At 37.6% G+C, this 13,314-nt stretch overlaps 1 protein-coding gene across 6 annotated transcripts in view; it reads left to right on the top strand.

The window, feature by feature from the left end:
• Nucleotides 1–13,314, top strand: part of ptprz1a (protein tyrosine phosphatase receptor type Z1a) — a 111,117-nt gene that overhangs the window by 65,296 nt on the left and 32,507 nt on the right. For 4 of the 6 annotated variants that reach the window (XR_013099426.1, XM_076886190.1, XM_012920504.4 and 1 more), the window contains exons 10-13: nt 744–870; nt 3,683–3,723; nt 3,817–6,154; nt 10,619–10,757. Coding sequence is in view for 5 of the 6 variants with exons in the window: in XM_076886190.1 (XP_076742305.1) it covers nt 744–870; nt 3,683–3,723; nt 3,817–6,154; nt 10,619–10,757 (2,645 nt within the window). In the remaining variant the exon portion in view is untranslated. The remainder of the gene's footprint in view (nt 1–743; nt 871–3,682; nt 3,724–3,816; nt 6,155–10,618; nt 10,758–13,314) is intronic. The other 2 variants (XM_076886191.1, XM_076886192.1) reach the window with 2 other exon arrangements.

The raw sequence follows: 13,314 nt of genomic DNA on the forward strand, positions 1-13,314 counted from the left end.
TATCTAGTCAACCAAATCACATTGCAAAAAATGAACATTTTCTCAAAACAGAAAATATCCAGAGAATGGCATGTGTTTGGGTGAAAATGCTGTTAATGCCAGAGGTCAGAGGAGAATGGCTAGAATGCTTTGAGCTGATAGGATGGCAACAGTAATTTAGATATCTACTGGTTATAACCAAGGTATGCTTAAGAGTACAGCACGTTGAACTGTGAAGAAGATGTGTTACAGCAGCAACAGAAGAAGGCGACAATAGTTGCTGCTGTCAGCTAAGAACAGGAACCTGAGGCTATAACTTGTAGGGGATCACCAAAGTAGGACAGCAACAGCCTGGAAGAATGATGTTTGGTCTAATAAATGTAGATTTCTGCTGCAAAATTTGGATGGCAAAAATCCCAATTTGGTAACAACATGAAAGCTCTTGATACCTGCCATGTATAAAGAGCCAACAAATCTGTGGCAGCTGCATGATGCTGTCATGTCAATATGGATCAAAATATCTAAGAAATATGTATAGGAATTTGTCTACAACAGCGGTCCCCAACCCCTGGGCCACGCACCGGTACCGGACCATGAGTCGTTTGGTACCGGGCACGAGCCTAGTTTTAGGATAGCTGTAACATTCACTTGTACACTGTACTTTGACCATGGTTTAACTCCTTGTGAGTGAAATAAAGACATGCAAATGACTGTAGAGAATGGAAGTAGGTAATCTTGGCACTGATGTGATATTCTTTCACCAGGGTGCGATACTTGATGACCTCTTGGCCAACACCAGTTATATGATCCAGGTTGTGGCGGTGTGCTCCAATGGTCTGTACGGACGTTCAAGCAACCCATTGATGGTTGTCATGCCTATTGACAACCCTGGTAAGAGCAAGCGTGCCCATCACCAGGCATAACCACAAAATCTATTAATTGTGAAATAGTAAGGCTAGTGCAAATTGTGACTTTGTGACAAACCTGCAAGATAGCCAAACCTGTATATTATAAAATTAATTTGTATTGAACCTTTACAAAGTGCAAAATAATTGGTTAACACTTAGTAATGTTATTGGTCACATTACTGTTACTAAGTCATCATTTAACCATATTTTAAATATATTCCAGTCACTTTTACATATTATTAATAATTAATAATTTAAATTTAATCTAATAACGTGGATGCATTTTTTATTTCATTCAACATTTTTATTTACTATGGCATTTTATTGTTTTTTTTTTATTTTCATCATTTTCTTTTGCTATTCTCTCTTTACATTTTTCTGTTGTTTTATGGTCATAAATGGAATAAACTGCATTAGAAGATAAAAGCTTATAAATTACCACACACTAACAAGGTCACTTTTGTAACGGAAACATCTGGTTTTGGTTGAGGCTAGAGAATTTCTTTTTTCCGTCTAAAAGGGTTTTGTTTAACCTTACTTAACACAAAGACCTGAAGCTGAGGAAAAACTGCGTCAGCCCTTCAAACTAACTAAATTGTTACTGAAATATGATCATTAGGGTGCAATTAATTAACTTTTTTGGTTTCTTACACATTTTCTTTGTAAACAATTTATCCCAAATATCTGTCCTCCCCTAAATCCTGAATAAATATTTCTTGTGTTTTTCCTCATCTCCTTTTCACCCTACCCATTTTACCTTCCCTATGGTTGTACACATGTAACTGACTACATTTGATTTAACACACAAAAACATGTTTCATCTTTTCTGTGTTTTTAACTGTTTCTTTAGATTCTTAAAATATACTCTTCCTGTATTTAGAGTTAAACAATATACTTGGTTTAAAGAGTCATTTTTAGTGTTGCAAAGCTGCCATCTTTGTTTTGCTGTCATCCACATTCACATGGCATCTGTTCTGCTTCCCAAACCTTTTGTTTTTGCAGCCTTTTGTTTAGTGAGGACTGGATTGGCAGTTATAGTGACTTTGTATTTCAGCTGAACTTAATAATAAATAAACCGATATGTGTTCTTACAATCAAAAAGATGAAGTATCCTATTATCCTGTATCTTATTGTAATATTCTTCAATATTCATTAGATTTACATAAGTGATTTTTTCCTAACTTGGGTTTTGGATACATGCTAACATTCTGGCAGTCATAGCTGCCTAGAAATAGTTCTGTCACAAAAAAACATAGAAATCGACATCTTAAAAACACCTTATTATGTTAGTATTAGATTACTACTATTAGATTACTACTTATATTTAAGTAGCATTACCTTATTTTCAGGTATAAAGAAGACTCTCTGAAATTAGGAAATGGAGCGATTCTGATGTGACAGCTACTTATATTTAAGTAGCATTACCTTATTTTCAATTATATTGTAGGGTCTCTACCTTGTAAAGTGCCTTAAGGCAACTGTTGCTGTGATTTGGCACTATATGAATAAAACTGAATTGATTATGGCATTTACAAGACTGTGAGGAATAACTAACAAGGCAACGTTTTACTCACCTTTAAAATTAGTCACTTTTAAAATTGAAAAAATATTTCAGACCGAGTAAAGTGTATAGCATAACTTTATTACTGGACTGGTTGCGCAGGTCCTATCATGCTACCACACTGGAATTCACTGAGCTCCTGAGAGCAAACCATACATGATTATAGTAGGAATTTTATGATCACCAAATGAAGTACGTTCAAAATACAATTCCTATACAGAAATTTGCAAAAGTGTTATTTATGATCTATAATGATGATATGTGTTCTAGGAAAAAATACTGATATGTATTTCATTTGTAAATGCCATGGTGCTAATGTTGATAAAGTTAACACACATATCATTTCCCTGAGTCTTCTCCATCAAGCCTGTTTCTTTAAACTTGTAAAACCTCACTTCATGCTTCTCAAACAAGTCTGATCTGGTCCTTGTGGTGTGTCATTTAGCTTCAAACAGGTAAGAGCCACTAGCCCACCATTTACACACCTGCCCCCTTAAATCCCCACTGTGTGCTGTCTCTAAGTTCAGTCAGCTTGTGCAGCATTAGCAGATAACTCTCCTTATGAGTTTGTTTTATTCCTCTTAGGGAACAGGTGGATCCAGTCTGAAAACAAAAGTTTGAGACAATCGGAGTTAAAGAAGTAACTTGAAAGCTTTTTGTTCAGATTCCTTTCTGTAACTTGTCTAGTTTTATAAGAATGAAACAGGAAAAACTACAAGTTGCAAATGCTTCATGTGTTTGTGTCTTTTGGGGATAATTCCTGCATGCAGGTACCCGATATGTTGTCACCATTTGTTTTTTTCATAAATTGTCATTTTATCACATGTAGTTGTCTGAATAATCCTCCTCTTTTTCATTTTCTCCATATGGTTTTTTGTATTGTCCTTTTTTCTATCCCGAGTGACACATTCCCATTCTGATTATTGGTCCTAGAATAACAAAACTAAATGAAAGGATTAATTGTCCAGGAGCTTACCTATTCTTGTCTGAGATGTTTTCGTCTGTGTTTCCAATTTGTTATGACCTTTGTTACCTATTTCTGCTTTTTCAGCATTTTCTTTCTTTGAACATTGTTTTTAATTCTGGAAATTAAAAATAACATGAATATAAGTTGAAGGAAACTTAAAGCCATCCTGAAGAAAATTTAAGCTAGAGTTATTTTGAAATTAAGTGATTTATTCTAGTTCTTGTTTGCATTGTATATAACTAATGTTGCATTCTGTTCCCTTTCTAGAAAATGCACTGGATCCAGCTTCTTATGAATATAGTAATGAGGTAAAAACAAAAATCCTATTTTCCCCATCTCATTGTTTAATTGTAGAATTACTGTTACTTGTCAAAGTCTGTAAACCATACTTTTACCAACAGGTCAAGTATGATCTAGATCTTACCTGGGATGAAATAGGACAAACTAAGGACCACGATCTGGATTGGAGTGCAACAAACTTGCAGAGGACAACAACTTCTGAATCACCTTTTTTGCTTTTGCCTACTATTAGAACTACAACAGTAGAGTCGGGTCACAGGAAAGTTACCAAGGATCCACTTCCTCCTCTTAGAGCCACTCAATCTGGTCAAGTGTTGAGCAATTCTGAAGAGATGCAACAACATAGTACCTCCATGTGGTCACCAGAAATGACCCTGCCACCAGAAACAAAGGGAAGAGCTAACTTCAATGCCAATGCTCTGTTTAATTTAACCAAAACAACCAAAGAAAACTCACTTTATACCACCACTGCTCCTTTACACCGCACGATAAAAATAGATGGTGTTCATGGAGGCATTACCCTAAACGGAAAAGGCAAAATAAAGGGAGGTATAAGTACCACTGCTCCCACAGTCACCACTTCAAAGGCTGATTACATTAATAGAGGATTAAGTCAACAAGATTATTCTGGAAAAGTAACTACCACTACTCCTACAATTACCAGTGCAAAGACCAAAGAAGGTAATGTTTCTCAATCAGGCAACACTGCAACCAATGTCATGTCTCATATAAGTAATGTGAGCAGCACAACGTCGTCTTCTACATCCTTCATCCAAACCAAGACTGATCCACGTTTGGCACACCCAACAAACAAAGACAACACCACTGATAGAAGTCTTTCTACTAAGCCCAGAGGTATTCCAGAGATCCAGACAGAAAGCTCAACTTCCAAACCTTCCTCTTCACCTACCAAAACATCTGTCCAATTAAGCCGCATTCTCGTGCAGACCACAAAGCCACTGTCCAATGGTGAGAGCCTATTTGTGTTCCCCTCAACTTCCTCCTCCTTCACCTCCTCTCCTTTGTGTGACGCCGTGGATTCCAGCTGTGCCTCTTCCACCTGCTTGCATGATCCTACCTCCTCTTGGCCTGTATTGTCTCCCTTGGACTCACAGCTTACTGCTACATCCCTGTCACCTGTCAAAGACCCAGTTTCCCAGGCTTCAGTCTTCACGCTATCTGCCTCTACCCTGCCTTACCTCCCTCACCCCTCACACTCCCTGTCTGGTTGGGCGACTGACCCTGTCTTTCATGGTGTTGGGTTTGATGATACTGATAGCAATGATGATGTGTTGTCTGGATCTTCAAGTAATCCCTCAGTATTTAGCAGTACACCTCCACTCCAAGCACTTCTAGACCCGTCTGCTATTGTTTTCACCACCAAGCTCTCTGAATCTTCCTGGGATCAGTCTCTCTCAGCAGCATCTCTGTCTGTCATCCCCACCCTAGAACCTTCGGTTCATCTGTCTAGTAACCGCTTCCTTTTTGACCCTACCCTGGGATTATCTAGTTCTTTCTCATCTGTTTTTGACAATTCAAGATATGCCACAGGGAAAACAATAGAGACTTTTCTCAAAGAGGGCAGTGGTGACAGGTTTCCATTAGTTAGTGATGTGCATGCCCTGTGTGACTGCTCTTTGGAGCCATCAGCATCCTCCCCTTGGTTGCATTTGTTAAATGTTGAATTGTCCTCCTCAGCCTGGGACTCTATAAGTTTAGAGCTTTACTCAAGTTTGGGCTTCCTTTCAGCCACTCATGTTGACTTTGACAATTTTCTACACTCTTTATCTGTGGTGGGCTCTGATGGTCTGTCCTTAGGTCAGCCACTGTCATCCCGTAGTGCTATCTTGCCTTCATCATCTTCTTCACACTCCCAGGTTCTCCAAGCCACCCAAAGTGACCTGCCAATTTCTGTTGCAGCCACAGCATCTGCCATCATGGAATCCTGGTTCTCTGTATCATCTGTGCTAACTCCTTCACCCACAGCCTCCCCCACCACTCTCGCTTCAGAGGGACAGGTGATAGACACCAGTACCAGTGCATCTGGCTCAGGCCTGTTCCCCGACTCCCAGGAGGGCATAGATCAGGAGTGGGACATGGTTCAAACTTCAACCTCTGGGGAGAGCATGCTCCCTTACTCGATGAACGTTATTAGCAGTGCTTCCCCATCTAGCTCCTCAGAGGCTGGCCAGAACCCAGACGATCTGGATGAACACTCCTCAGCATTTTATTTTGAAAGTGAGAGTAGCAATGCATTGGGCTTCGAGGTAGGAGACACGACAACGGAAGCAGTAACCTCTGCTTCACATTGGTCGCTAGGTAGGGAGGAGGGGAGCAGCTCAGGGCAGAGTGAAAGCCTCTACGACAACGAGACATCTTCTGACTTCAGTATCTCTGAGCACACAGAAAGGGAGTTGACAGAAGAGGAGCCAGTAGCAGGTAAAACAAAACAAAAAAAAGCTGCCAGTGCGCGGGGGACAAAAACTTCACTGCATTTGCAATTTTGCCCTGGAAACTAGGAAACACATGCTTTGTTAGAAAGAATTTTGAACATCCAAAAGACTAATCTACTTCTCTTCATTTGTAAGAGAAGAAAAAGAAAACGTCATTTATAATTTCAGTCTGTTAAATCAAAATAAAGAAAATTCACTTAACTATACAGGCCCCTTAACTATTATGAACCTTTCATCACATTCTTCACTATAATTTCAGATATATTTATCTTAATGGATTGCATCCAGCCATATATTGTTGTTTTTTCAAACTGCATATCAGGGATGTAAATAGCTCCACTTCCATGTGAAGTATTTTTCTTATTTAATATAATTCTAATGGAGCCTCTCTGATGACATGTGAGGCAGTAAGATATTCATGGCCACTAATAAAGAAGAAGATGCGAAAATGCAGGAGCCCTAAACGCTGCACTACATTTGATGACAGAATAAAACCTTTTAAAGAGGCCACACTATCATGAGATAGAGACAGAAAGTTAAAGAATATCCTGACAACAACCAAAATTATTACTGTAATTTAAAAAAAAAAAAAAAGATGACATGTGGTCTAGCTTTGGTCATCAAGGTTTAGTGATGCTCAAAAACCCTAAACACTGAAATGCCTTTTCAAATGTTGCTTGACATGGGCACCAGAGGGCAGCAGAGCTGTTTTGATTTTCAAAGTGGTTCACATATCTATATTATCTTTATATTGTCTCAGCTGTGCTATGTATAGGTTGTAAATATGAGTGAAAAGTGATTTAAAGTTGTAGTATTTACAAAGTAAATCAAGTAATAAATAACAGAGAAAGATTTTTTCCCTTCCTGACAGGCTTTGATTTTTAGTTTATTTAAATGAAATTCACATTGATCTTATTAAAATCTTGCTGCAGGTGGGTAATATCATAATTAATATCCCTGTTACTTCAAAGTTGCATAATAATAATAATAATTCTTTAAAAAACTTAAAATATCTTTTTTTTTCTTGGTTGGATTTTTCTTTTTTTTAAGATTTTCATCCATAAAGCTTTGTTCGTCAAAGTGTCCTTGAAAATACCAAAATTTTATGATTTAAAAAAAAAAAAGGTTTTCACATGGTCTTGTTGTAGAAGGTCTTGGTGTGTTACTGCACTAATAACAACAAAGGCCAAATGTTTGCAAATGGAAAAGAAAAGTAGTGGGTCACTCCTTTTATTTTATTTTTTTAGAGGTAATTTGAGGTCAACTGATCTGTGTTGTATGATGTGTATTGAACATTGCCTTGACTTTTCTTTCAGATAAATTAAAAATAAAGCCTGCCTGGTAGCTAAATATATGTTAGGGGGAAACCTCCAACCTTTTTATTTATATTTGTTAAGAGGGGGTTTTAAGACTGTTGGTTCCTTAAGTCACATATTTGATTTGATTTGATTTTTAATTTTTTGAGTTGAGTCTTCTATTTCAATTTCCTCATTGAATTGACTAATATTTTTCATCCTCTAGTAATTAGTCCAAGGTTTAAAACCGGCATAAAAAGGTGTGCTGGATGAATTATTGGATGAATTGGTTTTACTTTTAAAGCGCACCACAAACTCGATATGAGCTGGTTAACAGGTCTGACCCACTCATTCATGACAGTACAGGGTCAGTCTGTGCAGAAAAGGTCTAGCAAACAGCTTTTCAGTCATGTGTAGTTCACACTATTGTTGTTTTTACAGGCTGTCAGAAAGGATGGTTTAGCGGCTAAATTGAATTCAATTTTATTTATACAACACCAAATTACAACAACAGTCACCTCAAGGCACTTTTATATTTTAAGGTAAATCGTACAATAATATAACAGACAAATGCAAGTGCTTTGGCAACAGTGAGAAGGAAAAACTCCCTTTTAACAGGAAGAAACCTCCCGCAGAGCCAGGCTCAGGGAGGGGCAGCCATCTGCTGCGACCAGTTGAGGTAAGGGGAGCTGCTGAGTGACCTCAGGTTCAGCCATTATAGGTTATGTACTTTGAGGAATCAGTGATGGACTTTTCATTAAAGGCTTTTGTGCCTCCCTGTGTTTCAAATGGTTTGGCAGGTGTTTTTATCGTGATGAATTTTGTATTTGTACAGCACATTAGTCAATTTTGAATGAGGGAGAGCATTGTGTTTTGAGATATAAATGTGTTTTTTTATTCTAAAATAGATATTAGAGGTATGAGAATGTCCAACGTTGTTTCATAAACACTTTGAGTAAGCCAAGAAGAGCTCAGTTACATTTTATTTGCTTCTTTTTTTTCTTGTAAGTCTTCAAATTATTAATTATTCTTCACGTTTTTGGGGTCACCATTAAATTTGTATGTGTTACCTGCCAAGATGATGAAGTACAAAGGGATAGTACTATAAGTTCTAATTATTTTTGATAATAATTTATTTTGCAACAAGTTTGGAAGTTGGTCCACAACTTGTGTTTAATTAATCAGATGTGAAATTTCCATTTGAATCATGTTTCAGTTGAGTGAAATGTTGTTTAGGTCTTCCACAGCGTACATTTCTATCCACTTTTACAGGAAAGATGCACTGTGGGTATTTTTCATATATCATTAAAAATAATTAGTGAAAGCTCACAAAAATAATACCTAACACCTGGAAACAGAAGAGCACAGTGCAAAGAAATCTGTGTAACCTACGATGCTGTATTACCATTTTGCTACGTGCTCTAATGCAGCAGTCCCCGTCCCCTGGGCCACGGACCGGTACTGGTCCATGAGTCGTTTGGTACCGGGCCGCGAGGGTTGAGGCTTGGGTGGGAAATTTACGCTTTTCAGGGTTTTCATTGGTTTTTATCCTTATTTTCTTTATCGTTTTTATCGTTAACTTGGTTTTCCTGGGTCTTTCCCCGTGTGTTATAAATAAATCTCTTTTTTTTTGGTACTGGTTTTGTTTTGTTGTATTTATCCGCGGCACCTTAAAGGCCAGTCCATGAAAATATTGTCACACGTAAACTGGTCCGTGGTGCAAAAATGGTTGGGGACCGCTGCTCTAACATATAAATAAATAAATAAATTACTTATGTATTCACTTAAGTAATTTAAGTACAATGAAAAAAGTCGATACAACCCCACAAGAGAAAGGAAAGCTTGTTTTATTATTCTTGGAGGTCTCATATTGAAGTTTTGCAAATGTGACATCAGAAAACCCTTTTGATGCTGATTTTTAATTCTTTCTTTTACATTGGACCATCTATGGTTGTTTTCCTATTTTCTTTCCTCTACTTTTAAATGTTCCATGCTTATATGCTCAAAGTTTCAAATATACTTCAGGCAAAGTTGTTCAATTGAAGCAAGTGGGAGAGTAAGTACAGTTTGTTGACAAGACCTGATTGATAAAATTATGATTTGCTTGACTAAATATGTCTAAATCTGTGGGCTGTAATATATTTTGAAAATGAAAGAGCAGTTAGCAAGCAAGCAGAGGACGTTATTTTTGGATTGGCAGTCGATAGTGTTACATTTGTGGTCCTATGCTTTATCAGTGTATTCTATAAATACAATAATCTGTGTAAAGATATACAGATTTGCTGAAAATGCAGTAAAGTCTGAAGGCAGGTTATAGACTTAAATTTTAACAGGTTTACAAAAAACCCAAAGCAAAAATGGCCTGTATTTGTATAGCGCTTTACTAGTCCCTAAGGACCCCAAAGCGCTTTACACAACCAGTCATTCACCCATTCACACACACATTCACACACTGGTGATGGCAAGCTACATTGTAGCCACAGCTGCCCTGGGGTGCACTGACAGAGGCGAGGCTGCCGGACACTGCCACCACCGGCAAGAGCAACAATGCTCTATTTAAGGTTTCACAACATAAATTTACTATAAATTCACTAATCAGTGTACGACCATCTTTTATATATATTTTATGGATAGGAGGTCAGAAATATGGTGGCTTTAGAGACTACATTTTGGATTCTACATGGGACCAATATTTTTATACTTTCTTTTGCATTATTTCCATTGATTCTAGATTGACTTTGACCCTGTGGTTACATTTCAGGCAAAATAAGCAAAAATTTAAATGCATTTGCTGACTGTCACAAAAAAACAAAAACAAAGGAAAAGCTGGTTAAATAGTGAAAAACATGTTTGAAATAGCCATATTCTACCTTTTGTTTCACCTAATACTTACAATTTAAATGTATAAAAATACCATGACTATAATGACTTTTTTGTAATTAAAAGTTAACTATATCCAGTTTAAACTGACACGTTTAAAATATGACCCTGACTGGGTTTGTATGCCACTGGCATATAGTGTTTGTGGCTCTGTTGACCAATTTTATTATACTTCTTGAGCCTTCATCTAAAAAGTAGGTGGGTTTTGACTTTTATTTCTGCTCTCCAGCAGCGTTTTTTTAGCTGCCAACTCTTTTGGTGTTATTTCTCTACAGATGCTAGTAACAGCAGCCACGAGTCGAGAGTTGGTTCAATCAGGGAACAAGAGAGGAAGGCTGTGGTTCCTTTGGCTGTCATCTCCACCCTCACCGTCCTCGGCCTGATTGCTCTCATCTGTGTTCTCGTCTACTGGCGGTAGGTACTGCCGGTAAATCTGCATATAATGGAAAACAGTTTATGCATGCAGGATACATAGTACAATTTTATAATCCCCCATCTATTTAAAATTTACACTTTATGTAGTGAGATTCTTTTAACACATTTACGCAGGTGGTTTAGTCCAAAGGTAAGTGAGAGTTGTGAACAATATGGTTAAAACAAAGGCTTTTTTCTGCAGCCTGTTGTGCATTTACCATGAACATGGTGATGTGCAATAGAAGACCACTTCCCACCCAAATTGTGCTCCACGTGAGAATGATCCAGACCCATCCATAGGAGGGTCATCCATCGTGGGTAATAATATCATGCAATTATTCTTGTACGTATGGTACAAGATTAACATCAGGAAGATACGTGACATTGGAATATCATTTGAAATGATTGAAAAGTTCATTTAGCCTTTTCCTGTACCAGTTTTATGTCAAAAGTGCATTTTTGTTTACTGAAAATACTGAAAAACGCTAGCACATTTAGCATCCGACTTATTGTCTAATCCAAATCCTCCTCCAATAATTTCATGATTTTTGTCACGTTTTCTTTTTCTAAAAGGTGTTAAGAATATATTCCTAGTATCTATTAAAAACACATATGCATAATCCCCATCTCCACTGCCCGCCTTCTAACCCAACTACACGTGACATATATCTTCTGATGATCAACATCAACCAGAAGATTTTCACATTTTTCTGGGAAACCTAATCTCTTCAAACATGGGCTCAATCTTGATCATGCATCGTATTGTGTGTTTTTATTTGTGTTTTGGTGAGCAAATACACACACTTCACAAATAATACCTTCTGTTCATGCTGAATGAAGCCTTTCATCTGTTACTGCAGCTCTCTGTTGATTCACTTTGGATAACCTTCAGAGATGCCATTTTTCTTTATTTATGGAGATATATGAAATGCTCAATATGAAGCAAACTGAATGTTCTTTAAGGATAGTCGTAGTTTTTTGTTTGCATGCTTTGTTTTCTCCTCGTCACAAACCCCAAACTTTTTTTTTTGTCTTGTTTTGACAACAAATCTTGAAAATCTTTCTGACCGTGAAATACCCAGCTCCAGAAATCCAATCAAAGACACGCTGTCAAATGCAGTGTAAACATTTTTAGTTATTTTTCACAGAGTACATTTGTCAGCTGCCATGTTGAAGATAAACATATTGCTCTTGTTTGGCAATCAGCTTGTTGTTGTATCCCTAAGACTGAGCAGTGCTAAACTGGTAATAATCTGTAGAGCAGGAGGATTAATCCTTAATAAAGGATGTGCTTTGGCTGCAGTGCTCTGAGCATCACTCAGAGGAGAGCGTCCTGGGAGGGCTGCAGGATCGAAAAGGACATCTGACTGATTATGTCGGATAGAAGGAATCGTATCAGCTTCTTGTAGGGCGAGCAGCAGGAGGTCAGACTGCACTAATCCTCCTGTTGTTGTGTCCTCCTTCACTAACTCACAACACGGTGCTCATTTGGCCACTGCTGCTGTGCATTTGAGATGAAGCAGGGTGAGAGGATTTCGATTGACTACAAAGTTGCAGCAAGGTGAGAGTTGTGCAGCAAATCAGGATATAGCTAAACAGTCTTTAAAGGTTTGGATATGCACAATATTAATATTTATCCTACATCCTGAGTATCTCACGGGATGTGGATGGTAGCTGTTTTCAGTTTAGAGTGTGTGATTATCTGTTAATGTGGTTGTTACTAAGCTGCAGCTCAGTTACTTAATTTAATCTGAGCTTCTCACAAGTTACTATAATCAATATAATTGCATTAAGTAGTTTCTATGGTGTTATATGTATGTCAAAAGTCATGCGGGAGAAAAAAATTATTTAATTGCACGAGTACTAATCGCTACTCGCGCAATTAAATTCGTGTAAATTCAATAATGCCCACATACAACTCAGAAGTCATGCGTTGAAATAAGCAATCAGGTATGCAAGACTGCGTTTGCGTGCGCTTCACGGTCTTACGGTTAGCTCTGTGCTCGAAGCTGAATCCTAATTGCTCCAACCAACTGACTAATTGGAGGGCGGAGCCAAAGGAAAAGTAGCCCTAATATTAAATCCTAGTGTAGCAGTGGAAATTACATTACTGCTAAAGAAATCATTAAAACTAGAGTACTCAAAGAGAAGTTCTGAAGTCTCTGAACTCCTGTTTACATTATCACACACCTTTTAAGATAAAAAAAAATCATAATGAGTTTCTAAGAAAAGGAAAAATAGTTTTTATTCTTTCATTCTTAATTAAATACATTTTCCAAAATGTGAACAAATAAGGTGTGCTGTCTTTTTACAACACAACACAACAGTAGTAAGTAGCTCATTTTCTGATCTGAATTAGTGGCCGATAAAACAGTTAAGGTTTTTACTATGATTTTGTGTAGCAACCTAAAGGGTCAAACTACACACCATCCTTGTAGCTGCTGTTTGCTATGTGGGCTAAGTTTTCATACTTTGCGGTCATGTCAGTCCACTACGTAAGAACGAGTTTTACCATGTACCATGTTGTAGATCCTTAAATCTGGTGTCTTGCCCTGGA

This window comes from Maylandia zebra, linkage group LG7, assembly GCF_041146795.1.
Source record: "Maylandia zebra isolate NMK-2024a linkage group LG7, Mzebra_GT3a, whole genome shotgun sequence".
Lineage (NCBI taxonomy): Eukaryota > Metazoa > Chordata > Actinopteri > Cichliformes > Cichlidae > Maylandia > Maylandia zebra.